The sequence below is a fragment of the Vigna unguiculata genome, chromosome 9 (genome assembly GCF_037176805.1).
Source record: "Vigna unguiculata cultivar grain cowpea cultivar isolate G323 ecotype 2 chromosome 9, ASM3717680v1, whole genome shotgun sequence".
In the NCBI taxonomy this organism is placed as follows: Eukaryota; Viridiplantae; Streptophyta; class Magnoliopsida; order Fabales; family Fabaceae; genus Vigna; species Vigna unguiculata.
This window is the reverse complement of record NC_140800.1, coordinates 45818709-45844387: the sequence shown is the minus strand read 5'-3', so window position 1 is coordinate 45844387 and position 25679 is coordinate 45818709. Positions and strand designations below refer to the sequence as shown.

The 25679-nt window shown below is 35.7% G+C and overlaps 2 protein-coding genes across 3 annotated transcripts; one reads left to right on the top strand and one right to left on the bottom strand.

Moving 5' to 3' along the window:
- On the top strand, window positions 1-17303 carry LOC114164140 (Phosphatidylinositol 3- and 4-kinase family protein). Of its 2 annotated transcripts, none has more exons than XM_028048686.2 (26): window positions 1-1174; window positions 1521-1862; window positions 1966-2127; window positions 2512-2682; window positions 2814-2972; window positions 3069-3196; window positions 3350-3653; window positions 3935-4103; window positions 4386-4603; window positions 5701-5859; window positions 5982-6164; window positions 6747-7286; window positions 7393-7752; window positions 8448-8662; window positions 9898-10081; window positions 10264-10400; window positions 10501-10651; window positions 11785-12051; window positions 12528-12605; window positions 12733-12777; window positions 14533-14705; window positions 14806-15001; window positions 15406-15546; window positions 16140-16348; window positions 16525-16686; window positions 16792-17303. In XM_028048686.2, exons 1-26 carry the CDS (start codon window positions 185-187, stop codon window positions 17048-17050), a joined length of 6102 nt encoding a protein of 2033 aa, XP_027904487.2. In that variant the 5' UTR covers window positions 1-184; the 3' UTR covers window positions 17051-17303. The 2 variants fall into 2 exon arrangements, with proteins under 2 accessions (XP_027904487.2, XP_027904486.2); XM_028048685.2 differs by having other exon boundaries at window positions 3347-3653.
- An 874-nt stretch (window positions 17304-18177) lies between these two features.
- On the bottom strand, window positions 18178-20542 carry LOC114163008 (polyol transporter 5-like). The gene is made up of 3 exons (XM_028047052.2): window positions 19972-20542; window positions 19483-19829; window positions 18178-19399 (listed from the first exon to the last, which is right to left on the bottom strand). The coding sequence occupies exons 1-3, from the start codon at window positions 20099-20101 to the stop codon at window positions 18332-18334; spliced, it is 1545 nt and encodes a 514-aa protein (XP_027902853.1). The 5' UTR covers window positions 20102-20542; the 3' UTR covers window positions 18178-18331.
- Between the last annotated feature and the right edge of the window lie 5137 nt (window positions 20543-25679).

Sequence of the window (25679 nt, the reverse complement as noted above, 5' to 3'; positions counted from 1 at the left end):
ACCGAAATGAAAAAAAAAACGAGAAAGGAATTAAGAGAGAAAGAAAGCATGGCATGACCAGAAGAACAGCAACAATGTTGCTGCGTGGTTAACAGTGAGAGAAAAAGAATTGAATGCGTCACCTCTCGCGTCGGGATCAATTCCCTTCGTTCTCCGTTCGAATTTATTTTCCCTGCAAATCGTGATGGAGGCGTTAATCGAGTTATGCGACCTCATTGCGCAGAATCCGTCGCAATTCTCCGAGAAGCTCTCGTGGATATGCGGTAAATGTCCTCCGCCGGAGTACCTATCGGCGGGATCTCCTAGGGTTTCGCGTTCTCAGCTCAATGCCGTCCTCGCCGTTTCGCGCTTCCTCTCAAAGTGCCCCGATTCTTCCGATCTGCGCCCAAAGTCCGTCGTCGTCGAGTTCCTACGCGCCGTTCCCCATTCCTTCACTCAGTCCTTCTGGCCCCACCCTTTCAACGTGGATTCCGTGGCCTCTTTTTTCGTCGATTTCACCGGCTACGTCTCCAAGGCCGCGAAAGCGTCGCTGGATTTTGCCGAGGAGCTCACTCTCTTCGCCGGCGAAGTAATCATTTCCGCGATCGGCGAACCGCGCTCCAGCATTGCTAGGGCTTTCTTGGCCGGTGTGTCGCAGAACTATATCCCAATTTCGTCGTCCGATGCCAACAGATTGGTGACTTGTTTAATCGATCAATTCTCCGCGCATACTGTTGCTGTTCAATGCACTCCGAGGGAACTGCTCATTGCGGAAAATGCATCGTCTCAGAGCTCGCCCATCAGTGTAAACCACCAACCCCTGACCAATTACAATGGCAGTCCCGGGAACGATAATACTTCGGGTTCCTCGAGCAGTGTGGCTTCGAAGGCTGCGGATGATGGTAGCACGGCGTCCTCGAGAGGGGGGGTGAACGGCCCCCACCATGTTTATAGGTCTAGTGCTGATCTATTGGCTCTGAATTTGGGTTTAAATGATGGTAATCTTGGACCAATCTCGTCTACCCAGCAAGTTATTTCCTTCGAGGAAGAGTCTGTGGAGTTCTTGGAGAGGCAGGAGATAGCTTTTAACTTGATTGCTCACGTGCTGGAAAATGTCCACATTGAGTCCGGACTTTTGGAGCAGGTTAGGTTAATTGGGAAGAAGCAGATACAGTCCTTGTCTGTTTTTCTGAAGGTAAAAATGTGTTTCTATAATTCCCTCTTTAGTCACTATATTTATTGTGATTATGTGAATTAGCGGGTATCTTTCTTTCCTCACTGTGTGGATGATAGTTGGGATTCAGGTTAATAGGAGTGTTAGCAACGAATTTTCTAACACATTTTTGCTGAAGGTTAGCATCTGTTGGAAATTACGACATTATGAATGAGACATTATATAAGGAAGTGAGACCGACACAATTTTATGAGTTCCAATAACATTCAACCAACAGTAGAAACTATTTACAAGAATGTGTTGCTTGCATTTCTATTTAGGTTAATCTTAAGAATGAGGCCCATTTCGTGTTTGTATTTTCTTTCAGATCAGGAAGAGGGATTGGCATGAGCAGGGGTCACTTTTAAAAGCCAGGATTAATACGAAACTTTCAGTTTATAAAGCTGCAGTGAACCTGAAAATCAAGAGCCTTTCGGCACTGGATTCTGATTCAAGGTCTGTTAAGAGGTTGGTTTATGAGGCAGTTGCAATTTTAATAGATGCTGCTGAGGCATGCTTACTCTCTGGATGGCGAAAGTTGAGATCGTGTGAAGAGCTCTTCGATTCATTGCTTCTAGGGGTAGGACAAATTGCTGTTGCTCGAGGAGGACAGCCGCTGCGCATTTTGCTCATTCGCCTGAAGCCAATTGTTCTCAACGTCTGCGCCCAGGTATGCTTTGTTACTTTTCTATATTACATTTCCATTGATGATTTCTTTTCAAGTTACATTCCAATTGATATTTCCTTAAAATTCCAAAATATTTTTTTCGCAGCCTGATACCTGGAGTAACAACCAGGGGACCATGTTTGAGAGTGTCGCAAAGGCCAGCTGTAAGATTATTGAATCATGCTGGGAAAAGGAGCGAGCCCCTGTAGACACGTACATAATGGGATTAGCGACAAGCATACGGGAACGGAATGATTATGAAGAGCAGGTACACTTACTAATGGTCACCTGCCCATAATGTGTAAACTGGTGCTAAATAATAGTAAATGAATATCTGGTCGGGTCAGCATTTTACTGTGTTTTTTGTTTTGGTTTTGTACGTATATCATGTCATTACATTCAGACGTGATACACGCTAATTTTGTATTTCATACATTACCAAATATTGTTTAACGGATTTCACAAATTCAGCGTCCACTCAAATGTCCAGTTGCATTTGTAATTTTATCAAGTCATATGGTTAATAAGTTTTTTTCTGTTTCATAATGAGATCTTCAGTTATTGACATCCTTTTGATTTAAGCATGTTAATTAATGTATCTGGTCATGTGTTAAGTTATTTGAATGCTTACAGAATCTTGTTTTGCCACTAGGAAAACCAAGAGAAACCTCCAGTACCTTTTGTACAGCTTAATGTTATACGCCTGTTCGCTGAGCTGAGTGTTGCAGTCAACAAATCTGAGCTGGTAGATGTGATATTACCTCTTTTTATTGAAAGTCTAGAAGAGGGTGATGCTTCAACGCCTAGTTTGTTGAGACTCCGAGTATGGAACTTTGCCTTCAGAGCATGTATTTTGAAATTGATAGGACCTCCCCTTTGTTCATTTATCTGTCAATCCTTTGGCTTCTTATCTTGTATTATGAATCTTACATTTTTGTTTTGTGATCCATACAGCTTCTTGACGCTGTGTCTCGAATGGCCAGTTTAGGTTTTGACAAATCTTACCGTGAAACAGTGGTTTTGATGACTAGAAGTTACTTGAACAAACTGTCAAATGTAGGATCAGCTGAAAGCAAAACAGAGGCTGCTGAAGCCACGACTGAGCGAGTTGAGGTATGTAGTGTATCAAAAAATTTCTATAATACATTAGATTTGGTTTGTTTGTTGTATATTGTCAAATGGATTCTCACTAGTTGAATTACATTTTAGACTCTACCTGCAGGATTTCTTGTTATTGCTGGTGGTCTGACTGGTGATAGATTGCGCTCAGATTTTCGTCATCGATTGCTCTCCCTATGTTCAGATGTTGGTTTAGCTGCGGAGGCTAAAAGTGGAAGGTATACCTGTTTTACTATGCTAAGCACTTGACATTACAATATTCTAATAATGTTTAATATTTTAAGATTTGGATAGGTTTAAATTAAATTTTATTTACATGATGAATTATGCTTTCTGAAGATTTCACATCTGATGCTTACTCACTGCAGCAGTGGAGCAGATTTCCTGGGTCCACTGCTGCCTGCAGTTGCTGCAATTTGTTCTGATTTTGATCCTACTTTAAATGCGGAGCCATCACTTTTAAAACTATTTCGCAACCTATGGTTCTATATTGCTCTTTTTGGCCTGGCACCACCAATACAGAAAAATCCAGTGACTACAAAGTCAGTTTCTACCACACTGAACAGTGTCGGAAACACCGGTGCAATTTCCCTCCAAGCTGTAAATGGACCATATATGTGGAATGTGGAGTGGTCTTCTGCTGTTCAACGAATTTCTCAGGGGACTCCTCCACTTGTAAGTTGATCCTTGAAGGTCTACAAATTTTTTGGTAAACAACTCCATTGATAAATTTTTGCTGTGTATGTTTATAGTTTTTACATTATATCATTGGGAAATTTGTTGCTTTGCCTTGTTATGTGTTTCATCATCATCAAGAAGGAGTGCAGCACTGTTTACTTTTTTCCCATGCTTCTCTAAATTATTATGAATTCGTTGACTTTCTCTTTCAGCCCAAAATTAAATTTTCTCTCTACTGGATTGAACATTTAATAGTGTATCATGCTGTTTCTGCCCAGGTTGTTAGCTCAGTGAAATGGCTTGAGGACGAGTTAGAATTAAATGCTTTGCACAACCCAGGTAGCCGTCAAGGCAGTGGCAATGAGAAAGCTGCTCTTTCCCAACGATCTGCTCTTTCTGCAGCTTTAGGAGGGAGAGTTGATGTCACAGCAATGACCACAATCTCAGGTGGATTGCACTTGCTTTATAATTCATTAGTATAGGAATTGTCAACACCTTCAACTTTTTAGAGAGTGCTGCATACAGTGTTTGGACGCGTTGTCATGCCTTATACTGGCATTTTCTATACGACTTGTGCATCGCCACGTAACACTAGCAAACATCAAAGCTAATTATTATTTCTTCTAAGACCTATTTTGTGATCAACTTCATATTATATATTAATTTAATTTTGGTACTCACTCTATCCTGACTACTGTGGTGCATTACTTATGTTTATTTGTTTTGCAGGAGTGAAGGCGACTTACCTTCTTGCTGTAGCTTTTCTTGAAATCATCCGCTTCAGCAGCAATGGTGGAATCCTAAATGGTGGCACCACTATTGATGCTGCAAGAAGTGCCTTTACTTGTGTGTTTGAGTATCTCAAGACACCAAATTTAATGCCAGCTGTCTTTCATTGTTTAACAGCAATTGTCCACAGGGCTTTTGAAACAGCTGTGTTGTGGCTGGTAGGCATTTGTTTAAATTTGGACCTCCTTTATTGCTGATACTTCCAGTTATGTGTACTCATCCTGAGGCCTGTAAACCTTAACCCATGAAGCTTGGACATATTTACTTAGTCATAAACAGTTGCTGTCTAAATTGATCTAGCAATTGCTTACTATTCATATAAAATATTTAAGGTGGTATGAAAAATGGCCAAGTGTGTATAACAAGTCTATATTCTCTGTTTTTTGTTTGAAGCAAGTTACTTTTGCTACACCAATTGTTTTATAATTTATGAATGCAACTTCATAATTCTTTGTTAAGTGGCATCAAGAAGTTTGTTCAGAGCAGTCTCACAAGTATCTAAATGTCACCTGATTCTTTCTTGTGGAGGACTGAAGTGGTGATAAAAGAGGATAAAAATATATGTGGCTTTAATTGTGGTCATCCCTAGCCTGGCTTAATTGCAGTGTATATTAGAATTGGTTTTTAGTGTCTTGGTAAGGGCAACCTATGTAGGGATGACCGGAAAGATTGTGGAATTGAGTTAGGTCTTTGGGTCATTTTAAGTTGGTGTCAGGGTAGACCCTGGGTCCATTATTAGGTCACTTGCATTGTCACACTTTCAGCCTATAACCTTGGTAGTGAGAGAGACTGTGTTGGAAAGCCATCTTAATTGTGATCACCTCCAGCCTGTCTTAATTGCAACTTATTAGAGAGATTGAGTGTAGTGGGCTGTCCTTATCTTATAAGTAGGTTTTATGGAGTTGAATTGGATTTGAAGCCCAAAAGGCCAGTGTTTACTCTTTAGATAATTAACATCTGCATTTGCTTTTCTTTATGTCCAAAATTGAACTCCTTAAGAAAAACTAGAAGATTGTTATAGTTGAATGATTGTATTGACAAATTCAATGGGTTCATGCCCAGTTTAGTGATTATGAATTATTACACTGCAGTGTAGATTAGGTGTACATGACCTATAATGGTTGTGCTTATCTATGTACAGGTTCTTTCATTTATGTTGTGTTTATGTTTTCTGGGGTTAAAGACTGGTTTTTGTGTTGTTTGCTGTGTCTTTGACTATATGGATTATGGATACAACTGATTGGTCTGGCTTCAGGAAGAACGAGTGTCTGAAATAGGGCATGACGCTGAGACCCGGGATTCAGTACTTACGATGCATACCTGTTTTCTAGTAAAGAGTCTGTCCCAGAGGGAGGATCATATACGAGATATTGCAGAGAACTTGTTGACTCAACTGAGAGACAAGTTTCCACAGGTAAATTTTCAACAGTATCTGTTTTGATTATGGTTACATGTATATTTAGTTACTTCCCTAATGTGTCTCAATTTTCTTTCTTGACATCTGGAATATATTTAAGATTAATGGTATATTTGCAGGTTTTATGGTACTCTTCCTGCATAGACTCTATGCTATTTTCATTTACTGACGACTCTTCTACTACCGTCATCAATGATCCAGCTTGGACAGCCACAGTCCGTACCTTGTATCAGAGAATTGTTCGAGATTGGATAATTAAATCACTTTCAAGTGCTCCATGCACTAGCCAGGGCCTTCTTCAGGTTGGGCTTATCTGTTTCGTTGTCGAAAACCAATATTTTTAGTTTTTGTAGTTACCTTATCATCATCATCACCATCATATTCTCCACAATATGGAGGGCATGCTGTGATATGCCGTTTCCTGAATGACCATAATTGTATGTTTATTTGAAAATTAAAATTCAAATCTGTTTTTTAAAGTGTCAAACGCACAATGATCTTTTACTTGGGTTTATCGTCATTCTCTGCACAAAAAAGTAACTTTATAGAAAATTTTAAGGTTTGATTTTGTGCTTCTGCTTCTTCTGTTGAAATTTCTTTGATTTTGATTTGTACTTAAATCTGATTGTACTTAACTTCCATTCTGGATCTGGTCCAAAAATGTGGTGGTTGCGTAAATTTTATTGTGCCTAAATTCCTTTCATTTTGATTATTACTTACTTTCTAATGCATATATATATATATATATATATATATATATATATATATATATATATATATATATATATATATATATATATTGGTGACAGTGTAATTATATCTTTATTTTTATGAAGTCCTCACCAGTTTCTCTTTACACTATGTGTGTATGTATTTCACATCAGGATAAACTTTGTAAAGCAAATACTTGGCAAAGAGCACAGCCCACAATTGATGTTGTTTTACTTTTATCTGAGATAAAAATTGGCACTGGGAAAAATGAATGGCCAATACAAACAGCAAATATTCCTGCAGTAATGGCTGCGGCAGCTGCAGCTTCCGGGGCAAACTTAAAAGTATCTGAGTCTTTTAACTTAGATGTTATCAGTTCTGGTAAGTGTAACCAAGCTGCAGCGACAGTTAAGTGCAACCATGCTGGAGAAATTGCTGGAATGAGAAGGTTGTATAACAGCATTGGTGGATTTCAATCCGGTGCTGCACCTCCTGGTGGTCTTGGACTTGGAGCTGGACTTCAGAGAATTATATCGGGAGCTTTTCCTCAGCACCCACAAGCTGAGGATGACTCTTTTAATGGAATGTTACTTAATAAGTTCGTGCGTTTACTTCAGCAGTTTGTCAACGTAGCAGAGAAAGGTGGGGAAGTGGTCAGATCTGAATTTCGTGATACTTGCTCTCAGGCCACTGTGCTGCTTTTGTCACATTTGGTAAACATTTCTTGCTAGTATTTTAGTTGGTTATACTAGAAGTTAGAACTCAATGGAATCTATATGTCATACCTTTATCTGAGTTATGTTTTTTCTTATGGACAAGAGTTCTGGATCCAAATCAAACATGGAGGGCTTCTCGCAACTTCTTCGTCTTCTTTGCTGGTGTCCTGCTTACATTTCCACCCATGATGCAATGGAAACTGGTGTTTTCATATGGACATGGTTGGTTTCTGCTGCACCAGAGCTTGGAGCTCTTGTTCTTGCCGAGCTTGTTGATGCATGGTTATGGACACTTGACACCAAGCGGGGTCTTTTTGCCTCTGAAGCAAGGTTTTCTGGACCTGCTGCAAAACTCAGGCCTCACCTGTCCCCTGGGGAGCCTGAACCGCAGCCTGACATTAATCCTGTTGAACAGATAATTGCTCATCGACTATGGCTTGGATTTCTTATTGATCGTTTTGAGGTTAGGCATTGATTGCTTTGAGGTTACTCTATTTATTAACGTACATTTTCTCATTTTGCGGCTCTATCTAAATTGCTTTGTCTAACTGTTTGTTTTTATCCTAAGTGCCCGTAGTATGTTTTCATTTTTGTATGGCGTGCAAAAGAAATTCATGACTAACTATTAGGTAAGTTGTTTAGTTTGAGGAACCTAAGATAGGAATTTAAATCACTGTTTGCATTGTGATGATTAATAAATTAGAAGTTAATAAATTGTCAGTTGAAATTGCTCATTTAAATTGAAAATTCTGTCCTGTTTGGTGCTATATTTAAATTGCCATATTTAAATGTGAAATTGGTCCACGAATCTTTGATTTCTCTATAAATCTACTGGGTTTATAGTAAACAATTATGTTAGTTGTTTGATATGGGTTAATGGATTAAGGAACATATTCATCATGAACCACCCTTTATTTAAAGATTGATACTTAGTTCGTGATTAGTGGTTCTTGTATATTTTTTCGAGTTAAATTGTCACCAAATGTACTAATTGGTAACATTTTTTTCTAAAGCATTAAATATATAAATACACATCGTGATTGAGGGAGGCATTGTCTCGCCCCTTATGTTGTAAAATGCTGAATCTAGTTTCAACCTTAAAATATTTCAATTATTTGCATTGCTTCCCTGAATCATTTCTTATCCTGTATCATGTAGGTAATTCGACATCAAAGCGTGGAGCAACTCCTGCTCCTTGGTAGGTTGCTGCAGGGGACAACAAAGCTTCCCTGGAATTTTTCACACCATCCTGCGGCCACTGGCACTTTTTTCACTCTGATGCTTCTAGGGCTCAAGTACTGCTCTTGCCAGTTTCAGGGAAATCTGCAAAAATTTCATCTGGGGCTTCAGCTGTTGGAAGATCGGATTTATAGGTGAACACAAGTGACTTATAGTCTTTGTTTGGCATTCTTGGTGAATTTGTCCTAAAATTTTCATTTTCTTTATATGTGCGTGTTAGATTGTATGCCTTTAATGCTTAAAGTACTATTGTAAATAATGCAATAGGTGAGTTTTTCTTTCTGTAACCTACTGTCAGTCAGTTAGAACTTTGTTACAAGTTAGTTATAGTCTTGTCAGCATCAAGTCAACCCGGAGTCAGCACTATAGCTAGCTTCATCAAGACACTTCTTGGAGTTTCTTCTATAAATTTGTACCATTCATCAGTAATCAGTAACAATAAAATCCTTCATTTTTTTTTTATTTTTTTTTTCTGTTTAGTTTGTCAGATATACAAATTCTGTAAGTGCTAACTGCTAGTAGTGCTGGTGATAAACTTTGTTTGCTATTATTTATTCATCAATTTGTGCCCTTCTGCATGAAGCATGTACTTTGTAAGTTCTTACCATAATTCATGAAAGGTCGTAATCATAAATTGTATTCATTATTCACTTCCTCTCTTCTTGCATTGTTTTAGTTCTCCAATCTTGGTGGCTTGAAACATTTTCTGGAAACTGCACAACTTAGCATGCTCTTTTTTAGGTGGTCAAGTTTGTCTGGACTTACTGTGATGAGTTAGAACATGGAACTGGTGAAGTTATGTAGATTAACTCTGCTTGTTGAGCCAAATCAGTCCCTATCCCCATCCCCTGAAATTTGTATCCCGAATATTCCAATGTTTTCTATATGTTCTGCGTGATTTAAGTATAGTTAATTATCATCCCTTATCTTTCAATTTTAACCAATAAACAATGTTTGCAATTTGTGCTCTAACTTATTATTTTTCAAGCTGAATGTTCTGCCCTGTTCAAAAAGAATCAGTGTATCTTCTGTAGTTTTTTATTTTATCATATATTGAAAATCAAAAACTATATCCTGTTCCACCGACAAAAATGTGTCTTAATAATGCTAAATCTGTCATTTATTTGAGTTGGAAATTTTGGTAGATTAATCAGCTGAATGTGTGAGAGTCCGGGGCCTGGTATAACTGCAAAGGACATGTCTAGCATTTCATGTTAGCTCTACAATAAAGTAGGTCTTTAGGCTTTTATAAACATTTTCATATGATGCATCTTTACATTTACATGGGCTATTCTTGCAAAGATAAATTGGATTCATCATGTTCACCTTTCTTTGGGTTAATTGCAAATGTTATTTGGTGCTTTTATAGGGCTGCTTTGGGTTGGTTTGCTTTCGAGCTTGAATGGTATGACACAAACTATTCAAACTTTGCTCAGTGTGAAGCCCAGTCTGTTTCTTTATTTGTTCAATACCTCTCGAATATGAAAGTAGATACCGTTCAAGTTGGGTCAAAAGGAAATGGACAAGAAAATGGGAACTCTTTGACTGACACGGTAATATTTTTATGACTAAAATTATCAACTTATACTGTGGACTTTGAAATTTTATTCTGTTTATCTTAAAACTTAAAATTGTTATCACGTCCTTTTAATTTTTTATCTTTGTCTATGAAAGTAGTTTTATTTCTCAAATGGACGTCAATATATCCTAATCTGAATTTCTACATTTATGCTAGAGTGATCTCTATCATCCTGTTTGGGGTCAAATGGAAAACTATGCTTCAGGAAGAGAAAAGCGGAGGCAGCTACTTTTAATGCTATGCCAGTATGAGGCTGATAGGCTTGACGTCTGGGCACAGCCAACTAACACAAAGTATATAACTATATATTTATCTGTTTCTGATCACTTGAATTTTGTTAAATGTTGTGTGTTTCTTGTCCTAAGCTTTCAAATACCTGGTATGTATTTTCAGAGAAATGGGTTCCCGACCCAAGATTAGTGCAGATAAATGGGTAGAATATACTAGGACTGCCTTCTCCGTGGATCCTAGGATTGCTTTATCTTTGGCCTCAAGGTTCCCTACCAATACATTTATAAAAACAGAAGTTACTCAGCTTGTACAGGTATGTTCTTTTTCAGCGATAAATATTAACTGGAAGCCCTAATGCCTAGTGTCTTCAAAGTGAGAATTTTTAATAGGTTTAAGATTAAAGTTTAAATGTTTTGATCAACTTCTGTTGCCTATGTTCTGGAGTCTTGTCAGACAATAAAATGTTGTTGAAAATCTTACATTGATTTGAGATTGTTGAAATAAAGAAAGAGAAACATAGGATGTATCCCTAATGTGTATTGAGCACATAGGGTCTTGCATTTATAAGTAGAAAAATATAACTAGATGGGCCTAAGCCCATTACATCTAGCAGAGATAAAATCAAATTATTGTATACAAGTGAGTGTAAATCTCATTTTACAAGCTGATTTTGTGAAGTGAAGTTAGAATTAAAGTTCATTGTCTAATGATGATATCAGAGCTCATCCTTGTGCCACCAGTTATTGGGCCGTTATCAAACAACCTACAAATACCTAGTTTCATGCTCGATATATTTAGTCCTCAATGTGAGTGTGCAAATCTTACCTTACAAGTTGGTTATGAGTGATATTGGATTATCTTTAAAGTCCACTTTCTACCAAGGGTTTATGATAGAGAATTTAGGTAGAGATTATCATGAGTAGCAAATTGCAAGAGGAGTCTTATATGTCACATCCCATTGAAGAAATGATATGTATAAATAAAGCACAGGGAAGGGTGGGCAGTGAAGTAATAATCCAGTGTGGGTCTTTCAAGTGACTTCGTGGTCTTAGCCCAATTCAATGAATAAAATAAAGGAATATTAAAGAATGGGGTGTTATGCACAAGGATGCTTGGACTCCTGACCTATGATTCTTTGGAAGCTTACAATTATCCCCTCTACCAAACACCCCCAAAATGATCAAATACATTCATTTCTCAGCTGTTAAATTGTGTATCCTGAACAGAAATTTCATACATTTTAAGTTCCAATAAGAAATTCATAGTTATATTGTTATCGTTCAAAAGCAATATGCTTTGTGTTGAAGGAAGAAATATAATCAGCCTTACCCGAACTATACTTTTTGTTATGTTTTGAAGACTATTTAATTACCAGTCAATGGAAGAACCTGTGCCTGTGTAGTTTTTTTAGTTTTTCATTCATTCCAATAATTCTCTGCTTTACAGGAAAATATAGTGGATGTCCGCAACATACCAGAAGCATTACCTTTCTTTATCACCCCAAAGGCAGTTGATGATAATTCAGTGCTCTTGCAACAATTGCCTCATTGGGCTCCTTGTTCTATTACACAGGCTCTAGAGTTCCTTACTCCGGCATACAAGGGACATCCACGGGTAATGGCATATGTTCTAAGGGTTTTGGAATCCTATCCTCCTGGACCAGTGACTTTTTTCATGCCACAGCTGGTGCAGTCCTTGCGACATGATGACCAGGTTAGATATCTACTGAAATTTATTTTCATGTTTTATTCCTATTGTGTGTGCTTTCTTCCTACTGTTTCATGATGGACATAAAAAACCCCATTTACCTTTTTTTCACCATTAAATAAGCCTTGTAATTTTACAGTCGAGACCACATTTAGATTTTCAAAATAGCACTGGAGCAAAAACAAAAATACGTCAGTAAAAATATTTTTCGCCGGTTGAATCTCATTATGCGTTGTTGTCTTACTTTTTTTAGCCACTTCTAATATATCTTGACTTCGTGAAAAATCTCATTGAGGGAAACATCTTCAGTTCAGACATTTTAGCAAATGAAAATTTCTAACCTTTTTTTAATGTTTTTTAAATTTAAACATTTTCTGAAGTCAATCTATAATAATTGACGGGGAAGGTGTAAATAATATAAGGTCAGTAATGACTTTCATGTTTTGGCTCAGTAACCAAATGCGTACATTTATTTTTTTCAGAAATTAGTTGAAGGTTATTTGCTTAGAGCTGCTCAAAGAAGTGATATATTTGCCCATATTCTTATCTGGCATTTGCAGGTATGACTTGTGATTATGTTTTTCTTACATTCAGACTGTGGTCCCTTTTTATATCGTCAACGTATGCGTTGCAAGTCATTTGTTTTTAGTTTAATAATTTGTTAAACACTGATTTTACTTTTGGCAGGGTGAGACTGTACCTGAGCCAGGAAAAGACCCAAACAGTGGGAAGGTATGCTAAAGCCCAAAAGAATGTTTCTTCATACTGTGTAGTTAATTAGTTAAGAGCTTTCTTTATATTGATTGACTCTAATTTGGCTTCCCCTCTCTTCTGTGCCTAACAAAGTGACCCTTAGCTTTTGTTGGATGGAGAGATGGAAAATGAAATAGTGGAAAAAAGAAAAGAGAATTATAGTGAATAAGGAGGTTGTTTGAATTAGTCAAAAGCGGGTAGAAATGAGGGCCAAGTTTGTAAGTGTGTGATCGATTTGATTGAAGTGAAAAAGGTTGGTAGGCATTTTCTTTGTCAAAGTCCTAATTGCCCCTGTACCTTATTTTGTAAATTTAAACATGCAACGTACAAAATAGCCCCTGTTGGTGGAAAAAAAGATGTTCCAAACAGACATCTTGTGCAAAAACAACCCACATAATCGACTATGTTCATGGATAGTTGATTATGTGGCCATATTGCATGCAAAATATTATTCTTTTAGCCCTATATAATGGATTATGGCCAATACATAATTTATTATGTAAGTTTTAGACTGCAAATAATTGAAATTTAATTGAGATACGTTGCTTTGGCTTGTTGTAATCACGAGCCAGCACTGCTCTTGAGTCAATTGTGTGGTTAAAGATATGGTCAAAATGGTACGTTTTTCACTACCAGCGTGATTTTCACATGTTTTCTGGTGGGTGACGAGTGGAAACAATTGCAACAATCCATCCCTTCAAATCAATTCCTTTCAGTGCAACCAAAACCATATCTCTCTTGCAAATCACCTCAAGTTCATCTGTGGCTGTAGCACTCACCCTGAAACAATTCAAACACTAGAGAGAGAGGGAGAGAGAGAGAGAGAGAATGTTTACGGAGAAGTGCACCTATAGCCTACTTTGAGATAAGATACAATAGATACAGAAAAAAAAACAGCTATTTATGACAGACAATAAGTTATAGCACAACAGCTTATCTGGCATCAGAACAAGCACTGTGAAAGGTATCCTCTGTTTTTGAAATTGAAAGAAAAGAACAACAGAGTGAAGCAAGAGCTTGTCATATTGATAATCAAAGTGAGATGCATTCCTGGACTCCGAAGCAGGTTATTAAGACATAAATAGGAGGAAATATAGTTTTTGTTTTAGACTTACAGTTATAACAATTAGTCCTTACCCATTTCTTGGCTTCAGAATTAAAAGATGAGGTGCCATGTATCAAATATTTGGTCTCTTAGTTGTCAGACCGGTATGCCCAAAATCAAATTATTTTGTTTAATTGCTTGTTGTCCCGACAGTCAGTCAATAAGATGCAATGAGAAAACATTATCTTGAGTTAGCATCAACGTGGCTGTTTCTCATATTACCTTAAGTTCCTCAATTTGCAGAGACATCATCCTAGTGTTGTCTGTAATCTTTGGCACTTGGCATTCAAATATGCATCACTACTTTCAGTTCTTGTGATAAATATAGTGGAGAAATATTAGCATCAAACACTATAACACTCTTTCAATCACATTTTTATTATTGACCCGAATTTATTGAAAGTCCTAAAAATAATGATTTCCGCTCCATGCCTAGTTTAATGAGCCCCGCCCATGACTTTGTAGTTTATAATAAATTTCAGTTTATAATTTAGATTAGAGTAAATAAGAGAATGTATTGCTAACATTCAAATATATTTGATGTGAATTCTTGATTTTTAGATAGAATCTGCTGGATTTTTGTTTTTTAAATCATGCTTTATAAGTTTGTTTCTGTGTTTCTATTTCAGAGTGGTGCATTTCTTGAACTGCTGCCAGCTGTAAGGCAGCGCATAATTGACGGTTTTAGGGGAAAGGCACTTGACATATTTAGAAGAGAGTTTGATTTCTTTGACAAAGTTACATCCATCTCTGGTGTACTATATCCACTCCCTAAAGAAGAACGCCGAGCTGGTATCAGAAGGTAATGGGCAAATGTCTGAAGGCATATTTTAATTGTGAATTGAGTTAATTTTTCAATGTTCTTTTGGTGGAAGCTAGTGTTTATTTTTACCATCTGCTAGGGAGTTGGAGAAAATTGAACTGGATGGCGAGGACCTTTATCTCCCAACAGCTCCTAACAAACTTGTTACGGGTATTCGAACTGATAGTGGTATTCCCTTACAATCAGCCGCCAAAGTCCCAATCATGATTACTTTTAATGTAGTAGATCGAGATGGGGACAGAAGTGATGAAAAGCCACAAGCTTGCATTTTCAAGGTTAGTTGGGTTTTATTCATGATATCCTTTGTAGGCTCATTTCAAGATTTTTAGTTGTTGTCCTGTCACGAAACTGCAGAACATTACGCTGAGAGACTTGGAAAATTAGCCTTCTTCAAAATATACTCTTAGTATGGCTCATGTATACCCTAGTTATACACGTATATTTTCTTAAAGTACGCTATAGTTTTTTTCCTTTTTTTTAGGACTGGGTTGGTAGATGCTGAGATAATTTGATATTAAATATGAGCAAAATAAATAGAAGTGAGCAACATGTTTGGAGTATGGTTAGTATTTGATAAACCAATTTTTTTGCAACGCTTGATTGTTTTCTTGCTTTTTGTCAATTATGCTTAATTTGAGTGTTTTGTGGTTCTTGGGCTGACTCTTTTATTGCATTGAAGGTCGGAGATGACTGTAGACAAGATGTTCTCGCCCTTCAAGTAATATCACTACTTAGTGATATATTTGAAGCTGTTGGAATTAATCTTTACTTATATCCTTATGGTGTTCTGCCAACTGGTCCTGAGAGAGGTATAATAGAGGTGAGTTCGTTATCTTATGATACAACATTGTGAGAATTCTTTGGCTCATCAGTCTAAGTATTTTCTTGATCAGAATGGAGAATGCCAGTGCAGTGACAACTGCTAACTTATGGTAGTCCTTGGAAGTGTACTTTTGAGCAATTTATTTCTTTTGGGCAATTGGATTCTCAGTCTAGGACGTGGAACTGGCATGGTTGTCAAATTATCATGTTAAACACAAGTTTTACGATCCTAGGACACAAACAAGTTGAATTACATGCCAAGTTTTTTTTTTTATCAACCACGTACGCACTGTTTTGACTTAGCACACAATTTTGATTGATTTTGTTGGGTACCCCTGCAACATGCGTATCTATAATACTAATTTTGTTGTACTATGGACAATAATATTGTTATTTTATGTTTTGTTAAACTAACAAATAGAGCAAGTGTTTAGCTAACTATGCTAAAACAGTCACTTAGGTAAAATAGTTCTGTTATTATTATTTGATGTAAATTTTTAACTTGTATTTTAGCCTTGTATCTCCTCAAAATATTTTGGTCCTAATTGCTTTGTGGATTTTGTAATTTTTTTTCTTTTTTCACTTTTCCAGGTTGTGCCAAATTCGCGTAGTCGAAGTCAGATGGGGGAAACGACTGATGGAGGTTTGTTTGAGATATTTCAGCAAGACTTTGGACCTGTAGGATCTGCCAGTTTTGAGGCTGCACGCCAGAACTTCATCATTAGCAGTGCTGGTTATGCTGTTGCTAGTCTTTTGCTTCAACCAAAGGATAGACACAATGGCAACCTTCTCTTTGATAAGTATGATCTCTGTCTTTCTTCTATTACCGTGTCAGCAAAGTCAGTTATAATTTCTTGTGCATCTGAATTTAGCTTTAGAAGCCTCTGAAGCATCAGAACATCTTCATTGTTTTCCCCCTACCCCTTCTTGCCTTTCTGTCCAATAAATGGCATAACTAATATGAATTCTGATGCAGTGTTGGAAGGCTAGTTCATATTGACTTTGGTTTCATCCTCGAAACTTCTCCGGGTGGGAATATGCGTTTCGAAAGTGCTCATTTTAAGCTGAGCCATGAGATGACACAATTATTAGATCCATCTGGTGTTATGAAGAGTGATACATGGAGCCAATTTTTAAGGTAGTAATGGCATTCCTATCTATATAGATTACAAACTTAATTTTTTACCTGGAGAAGTCCTGCATAAAAATCTAAACGTTCTTTCACTGTTTCTTGTACATCTAGTTTGTGTGTGAAGGGGTACCTTGCAGCCCGACGACGTATGGATGGGATCATCACCACTGTAGCTTTGATGCTAGACAGTGGGTTGCCTTGCTTTAGCAGGGGTGATCCTATTGGCAATCTTCGGAAGAGATTTCATCCGGAGATGAGTGAGCGTGAAGCAGCCAATTTCATGACCCATGTTTGTAAAGATGCTTACAATAAGTGGACCACTGCTGGCTATGACTTGATACAGTATCTGCAGCAAGGCATCGAGAAGTGAGATACTTAGAACCTTACCTAACATGTACATGGTTGCTTGTAGTTTTACCTTCATTGTTGTCCTATGCTTTGATTTTTTTTCTTTTTGAGGAATTTTCACGGTTATAGTAGGTATTGTTGAGGAGGGAATTGTAGTAAATTAATTACGATGAATATTCAAAAGTTCTGTAATATTTTTTTGAGGGTTCCTCATAGTGTAAAAATACAGCTTTGTAATCTTATTTATTAATGGTAAATACAATTCATTTAGGTCATTCCTACAACCTCCCGTTACCTTCTTTATCAGACACGTCCGAAACCTCGGGAAAAAGAAACACCACATTCATTTACCAGAATGAGTTTATGATAAATATTGAATGTTCTGTGTTTTACCAGACATTGAACACTTTAATAATGAGAGTGAATTCATCTTTATTTTATTAATAATGTTTAATTGTTCTTTTTTCCTCATTATTTGTTAATTATATTCAATTTTCTTATTATTAATACATAATTAAATTTTATCATTTAATTTCAAATTCACTTGATATCTTAAGTTTTTAAAATCTACGTAACTTTGTATCTTAGAGTCTAAATTGACTTGGAGTTGTCAGCGGCCTTTTATTAGCAGTTTAAAACTAGTGTTGATTATTATCATCTAAAGTCAATTTAAATTGAAGGGAATAATCTTGAACGATGGGACTCCAAACCATTTATGAACATCAATATAAATTTGAATTTTCTGTTTAATTTTTTCTATTGAATCTTTATAATATATCGTTTATCATTAATTTTAACGTTTTAAAACATATTAAGATACAATAAAAATATTAAAATGGTGTATTTTTAATGTTTAATTGAGGACAATATGAGAAAAACTAATAAAAAATCTGGACTCCATTAATAATGGGTGAAATTGAATAAAAGAAATAAAAAGTAGGAAAAAAGTAAGCCCGATAACAAATATTACTCGTATTTGATACTCACTGTTGTTGTGGATAGAATCACCAGGAACACTTGCCATCATCGTGAGTGAATTAGTTTTGTTCTCTTACGATATGATGGCAGGATATTCAAGTTGGGTTGTTCGATTACAGAGAGAATATACAGATCATTCAATGTGTTTGTAACTGAAATAAAGTACTCAAATTCCATGGAATTCAAATAATATTCAGGAAAAAGGGAAATGTTACATTATAAATATTAGGTTGGAATGTTGAAATGCTATCACACTTTCATACTACGCTTGTGGCATTATTAGTAGCGAAAGCTTTTAAAGAGCCATTATTATGTCTTCCTCCTTCTAATTCGCCAATTCTATCTCTGCATTGTTCTCACTGTCCCTATCACCCCTGCTTTTAGACCATGCCGTAAATTTACCAAAAGACCCTTCCGTTTCCTCAAGGGTCTTGCCCTGTGTTTCGGGGAGCATGATAAAGAAGAAGATCCATCCACACATCGCGATTCCCCCGAAGATGAAGAAGGCCCCACCAATAGTGATCTTATCAGACAGTGACAAGAACGTCATCGAGATAACCCCACTCGTCACCCGATTCACCACAACTCCCATAGCCGCACCCTGGGCGCGTAGCCTCAACGGGAAGATCTCGGAGCTGTAGACCCACGTGATGGGACCCGCCCCAACGGAGAACGTCGACACGTAGGACAAAACCGTCGCTATGCTCAGGCCAATGGCCCACTTCATCACACCGCGTGAGTGATCGATGATGGTCAGGCTCACGCCCAGCGTCAGAAGCGAGAACACCATGCCGCCAACGCTGGTCAATAACAAGGGTCGACGCCCGACCCGGTCCAACAAAAACGTAGCCACCAAGATGAAAACGGTCTTGGCGAATCCAACGGCCACTGTCGCCAGAAGCTGCTCGGCGTCGGATTCCAGGCCAGCCTTTTTGAAAATCTCGGGGCTGTACAGCACCACGGCGTCTATGCCGGAAGCCTGTTGGAAGAAGTGGAGGCCCAGCGCGGCGATGAGGATGTGACGCACCGCGGGTGTAGGGTAAAGGATTAGCTCTTTCCATACACCCTCACCGCCGCTGTTCTGGTTGGTCACTTGAACGACGTCGTCGTTGCAGTTCTCCGGGATCCCAGCCGCGGCTTTTATATCTGCTAGCCTGAGCTGAGCCTCTTGGGGAGAGTCGGAGATTTTGTTGAGAACTTTTGTGGCTTCGCCGAGCCTACCTCTCATGACCAGCCACCGTGGAGACTCCGGCATGGCCAACACTCCCACCGCCAGGATCACCGACGGCACCGCCCCCACTCCCAGCATCATCCTCCATCCCAGGTGAAGTGGCAGCTTCGAAAAACAGTAGTTTGATATGTATCCCAGTAATATCCCTCCATTCACGAATACCTTCATCAATATCAACCATATCAGTTATTATTATTACTATTCTCACATAATAAAATCATCTTTCAAATTTATATCTCCACTACCTCGGGGAAGGAGGTCAGAAAACCACGACACGAAGGAGGGGACACTTCCGCCGTGTAGACGGGAGCAATCATCAGAGCATAACCGATGCCCACGCCCGCCACAAAACGCGCGAACATCAGAAAGGGATAGTTTGGAGAGAATCCCATGAGGAGGGCTCCGACGAAGAAGATTCCTCCGGCCACGACGATCGTGTAGCGCCGACCGATCCAGTCCGAGGTTCTCCCGGCGAGACACGAACCTATGAGAGAGTAAAGGTTGATGATTCCTACCACGATCTCGATTTGCACGTCCGTCAGTTTCAGGTCCCTCTTTATATATATCACCGCTCCACTCATCACCCCAACGTCTGCACCAAACTCCTCATCATCATCATCAAGTTCACATGCAATATATAGAGTACTTGGTGCAGAAGAGAAAAAAGAAGGTTACTTTTACTCATGCATGTCATGTCTACGTATAGTTTTTACTATATTTTAACACTCACTCACCATAGCCAAGTAATATGGAAGTCATGGAAGCCAATATGGCACAAGCGAAAGCAAACTTGTTCCTTTTGGGAGGCTTCTGAGGATCAAAATCCTGAAGAGATTTCTGAGGTGCTGCTTTTCCCTCCTCCATCTTCACTGTATCTCTCTTCTGCTACGTGAATAATGCAGTCTATATTTGAGTAGCCATGGGAGATGGAGGTGCCAGGTGGTACTGAAATTATTATGCAGGAGGAGTGGTTTATATAGAGAGCATTCACATGAGCTTAGACAGCGGTGTCCCGCATGTATGGGTGAACGCGTGGAACCTCTACCCTCTCTTGGAAACGTCGTCGTCATTGTTGTTCATCTTACTACTCCAAAACTGCGACAATGGCTAATGGGGTTACCTAATTTTGTTCTTCCACACTCTCTCTGCTCGCCGGTTCCTTCAGCTATTCCTTCCATTTTACTTCATCAATTTCTGAATCTACAACACACTTTAAACTTTAAACCATACTGTTTCTGGATTAAATCCAACAGATTAATTAGTCACTGGTGTGTGGATTAATGAGTGTTTAATTAGTGTGTTTGTATGTGCCTCCAAAGAATGAGGGAGTAATTATGTGTGGTTAAATGAGTGTTTACGGTGTTGGTGTGTGTCTGTCAAAAGAAGGGAGTAATTTTTCAAACATTAGTTGACTGGTGATATAAAAGAAATGTTATTAGTTACTATATATGTTTTTCAGTGAAACTTTATCAACATTGTTTTACTTTTATATTAATAAATCGAGTAAATTTAATTAAACACATTTGTAAAGCTTTATACAATTACACAAACTGAAATGAATTCCTTTACACAAGTCAAAATTAGCTTAAGTATAAATTAAGAATAAAGATTTTAAAAATTTACAAATTTACAAATTAATTCATACCAAACTAATTTTAATTTCCAAAATCTGGATATATATATATATATATATATATATATATATATATATATATATATATATATACACACGTTTGTCTTAATTAAAAGGAAGTAAATCTGGGATTTGATATTATTTATTTTTTTGTAATTTTTTAAATATATACACAAGTTAAAAATAAAATTAAAAGAAATGAGAGACAAAAAAGCACCAATAAATTAAGTCATGCGTATAAATTAATTTTAATTTATACGTTTTTTTTCTTATTTGTTTATATTTGCTTATGAAAAACTATTTGATGATGTTATTATTACGATATTATCTGTTAGAAAAGATATATACACGTGTTCTTTGTTGGGTTTCTATTGAAAACAATTTCACTATGAATAAAAATAATAATAATATTTCTGATTAAAAAAAATAATCTGATTATGACAACACGATATCTTTGTTTCTCCTTCTCCTGCCTCAATAGTAGGTCATGAATTTTGAACAGTTATTCGTAATGCTGTTTATGACAGTTTATTTAAGGGTCAAGATGTAAAATTAAAATTTATTTATTAATATATTTATATATTTTTGTTTTAAGAATTTAACAAACGGATTAATTAAATTCTCTTATACAAGTAAATTTAATCTCTAAATTTAGTACGATAGGAAATAGTTTATTTATACATTATAAAATTGCATATTTGTAAATGATTAATTTTGTAAATCTCAATATGCATAATCATCACTGATTTTAAACATTAACTTATTCTCAAAGACGTTTCCAGCCTTTTTCTGGAAGTTTGCTGAAATTGTGACAAAAGTAATATATGCATCTTTCTTCAAATTTATTGAGAAAATAGAAATATTTAATTTTTCTGTATATTTTAACGTATACAGAATTTTGAACAGAAAAATAATGTTTATTACGGAAATTTCACAAAAATAAAGATTAATTTTCTAATTTTTCTAATTAGTCAAAAAAATAACACAAAAGTGAAAAATGTCATGACAAGTAATTAATATTATCGGTTCTAATATCATTGTAACTCTTTTTCTAAGAAAATACCAAAAAAAATTGACATCAAGAAGACGTGAACAAATATATAAAAGATAAAAAAAATACATTTAATCTAAAATTTTAAGAAATTATGAATATTTTAACTTATTTATTATTTATCTTATCCATTTTTATCTTTTGGCTTATCGTAAATTTTTACAGGAATATCTATAACAATACGTAAAGACGATACTTTCTTTTATCTTTACATCTCGATATTCTTATTTTATCCTTAATTATTACTTTCAAAATTAATTATTATTTTAAAATCTCTTTTATCTTTAATCGTTATGTTCAAATTTTCTTTTGTGTATATATTTTATTTTTTAAATTTTATATTTAAAAACTATTTTAATAATTAATTATATATCTTTTATTCATCTTAACTCAAATTTTTATAAAAATTAAGAAAATACGAACGTACAAACACAATAGTACTACAATAGTATCTGTGTTCGGTGATATATTATAAGTTTTTTAACTTTGTATTATTTATATCATCATTTTTAGTCAAATGTGACTTTGAACTCATCGTCATGAGACTCTATACCATTATTATAAATAACAGATTAAATGTTTATAGTTTGAGGTGTGGTAATATGCACAAATATGGACCAAATTCAGTTCATGATAGGGTTATATTATTACCAATTTATAGTTGGAATATGTGATTGTTAAATTATATATATAGTGATAAAGTGAATAATTTTGACATGAAAATAAGATAGTCCACGTGATTTTGTATGTGGAAGATTGAGGTGAGGTCAACATCTTCGTTTAAAATCTTTAACTTTCAATTTTTTTGGACTATGCTCAGAAGGTTCCCACCATGGTAGCAAACCTCTCATAATACATGTCTTCAACCTTTACATCATTTTCTTAATTAAAGCGCCGAGTCAAATCACCCAACAACAAACAAAACACAATAAATAACATAATCTATTCATTTTTATAACTTTTAGAAATACAAGATGTCAAAACATGCGGGTATTTTTGATAAAATTCATACTAAATAGAAAATAATATTGTAAATGGGCATATGCGATTAACGAATACATCGTATTTTTTATATTCGTATGTTAACATGATATATACGGATATAATATATATATTCTTAGACATTTGTACTTATTATGTTATAATTTAAATTAGAAAAACATGATTAAAAATTAATACATTGATTTTGAATGAGTTATTTTAATTTTTATTTTTTATAGATTGTTATTCAGCACTATTTAAATAGATTATTTGGACTTTGTTTAAAATTTATGAATGTTGTTAACTTTTTTATAACATTACGTGGTTTTACAATGTATTTGGAAGAAAAAATCTTAAGAATTTATTTATTATTAGGGTTTTTTAAATAAGAAATTTTAAAAGAATTTGAAGTTTTATAATAAAAGTTTAAAACTCTTTATACTTTCTTATTAAATGTTCTCTTTGTATTTTTTTTTTTAGTCTAAGTGGAGAGAGATGTCATGTGTCCAATCTCAATTAAAATGTCATCCATTTAACTAAGGTCAAAATGACATGGTTTCAATTAAAGTTAAGATGTCATCATCTTAATTTTGACCAAAACTTCATTAACTTAATCGATATTAAAATAATACGTCAACATGACATTATTTTTTTCAAAAAGACAATAAAAGTTTATTAAAGGCTAAAGTCTATTTTGGTTATTTCTTGGTTAACTTTGTTTAAGTTTTAGTTTTTGCTAATGTAAACTAAGTATAATGTTACCTCTTAGTCCATATACTAGTACAAAAAGTACATTTAACTAGACATAATATACTACAATTTTAAGAAAAATATAGTTGTACCGTTCAGGGAATGGTCGACCTCAACGTGCTCATCATGATTCCGACTTGATAAATATTTATCATAAAACAACGAGTTTTAGTCATAGGCCGAGGTGACGAGCATTTAGGCCGAGGTGGCCGAGGTGACGAGCATTTGGGCCGAGGTGGCCGAGGTAACGAGCACTTGGGCCGAGGTGGCCGAGGTGACGAGCAAATATCACTGGATTTTAGGAATAACCACCCACATGCGAGATTTCAGGAGAAAATAGTGGAGAAGTGGGTAGGTTGGTTAGCTAAAGATCTGGCATTAAAATAGTAGTTTAAAGACTGAAGGACTCTATATATACATAAGGGATTAAGGAAAAAAAGGGGGGTGAACTCAGAAGTGAGAGAGAAAATTATTGTTCTGGTTTGGCCATCATTCCTAGACTGGAACAATAGTCTTTAAAAACGCAATAACATTTTTTAAATTATTGACAAAGTTACTCTGCTTCTAAGTTATTCGAAACCTACATCCTAACTGTCTGAGTATAGATTGTGGTTCTTGTCAGGTTTTACAGAGGGGGTTTCACTGGGGAGAACAACACCAATGAGATCTGAGCCTAACCACATAAGACACTAACACCACTCTCAATCCAAAACCTTAAGGCAATGGGTTTATGGGTCGTGATTCTTATATAGTGCTCTACTTTCTCATTTCTGGTCAATGTGGGACTTAGACTCACACTTGGATTCTTAACAATCTCCCCCTCAAGGGTGAGTCCCTTCAACCACATTGGTACACCCCCCCTCCAGCGGAAGCATTTCCAACCACAAGTACTCCTTTTCTGCCCTTTTCTGTACCACCGTTATTCTTAACGGGACACGCTTTACCTGGAACCCTTACATGGGACCTTTGTCAGGAAGACTTTCGATACTGAGTATAGACTGTGGTTCTTTGATAAAACTGAAACTTGAATGATACAATCTATGACTCTCTAAGTATAACTTTCGATTCTTTGAGTTTAATGATAAAATTAATACTTAAAAATAACACTTGAATGATACAATCTCACTTGAGAGATAAAACAAACATATAAAGGATTAGACTTCACATCTCATTTTTGTTTGAGTAAAAATATCTATTTAAAAAAAATAAACCAGAGCATAATTTTTGTGCAACAATAATTACAAATATTAAAAAAAAAGCTATCTAAAATCTATGGTATCATATTCTGCATTTTTAACAAGTTTTAAATATTCTCATACAACCATTTCTGATCCTTTTAACTCAAATTAGTCTTCAAATTACATTCACTTTAAATTAATGCTTCAATACACCTTGGAAGTTCATAAACTACGATCTAATTATTTTATCCCATTTTCAAAACTTAATTAAAAGAGACTTTTAATTCAATATGCACCAAATTTAAATCAAATAAACTTAATAAACCTTATATATATATATATATATATATATATATATATATATATTAATAAACTTAACATATGGTCAAATTTATTAGGAAGCTGGATAGAATCAATATATTTTAATAAATCATAAATATTTTAATATCTTATTTTTTGCTTATTTATTCAGTTTAAAATTTATTTAAAACATCCATTTTTCCTATCCAGAGTTCATACATATTTAATTTATTAATGGAAAGTAACAAGCCTATGTATTCAGATGAATTAATAATCCCCTAATATTATTCTAGTTTCACTTATTTCTTTTCGGTTGCAAGGTCTTTATTTTTAATTATTTTTGTCAAAGAAAAAGTTTATGTAGAAGCCAATTCGGTGTCAATATCTTTGAAAGGCCAAATTTATGTTTCAAATTATCTTGTCAAAAAACTTCAGTGAAAGTGGAAATATGATCCTTTGTTTGCATTTGTCAAAAAACTTTTGAAAATGTGGGAGAAAGGAATAGAGATTCTAACCGTGCAATTGTGTAAGTGAAATTTTTTAATGATC

Excerpts from the sequence above, each read along its gene's own strand:
- LOC114163008 (XM_028047052.2), bottom strand. The coding sequence starts at position 20,101 with ATGGAGGAGGGAAAAGCAGCACCTCAGAAATCTCTTCAGGATTTTGAT. Across the intron at positions 19,830-19,971 it reads TTCCATATTACTTGGCTATG|ACGTTGGGGTGATGAGTGGA; the intron begins GTGAGTGAGTGT and ends AGTTTGGTGCAG. Across the intron at positions 19,400-19,482 it reads TTCTGACCTCCTTCCCCGAG|GTATTCGTGAATGGAGGGAT; the intron begins GTAGTGGAGATA and ends ATATTGATGAAG.
- LOC114164140 (XM_028048685.2), top strand. The coding sequence starts at position 185 with ATGGAGGCGTTAATCGAGTTATGCGACCTCATTGCGCAGAATCCGTCG. Across the intron at positions 2,973-3,068 it reads CCACGACTGAGCGAGTTGAG|ACTCTACCTGCAGGATTTCT; the intron begins GTATGTAGTGTA and ends ATTACATTTTAG. Across the intron at positions 3,654-3,934 it reads CTCAGGGGACTCCTCCACTT|GTTGTTAGCTCAGTGAAATG; the intron begins GTAAGTTGATCC and ends GTTTCTGCCCAG.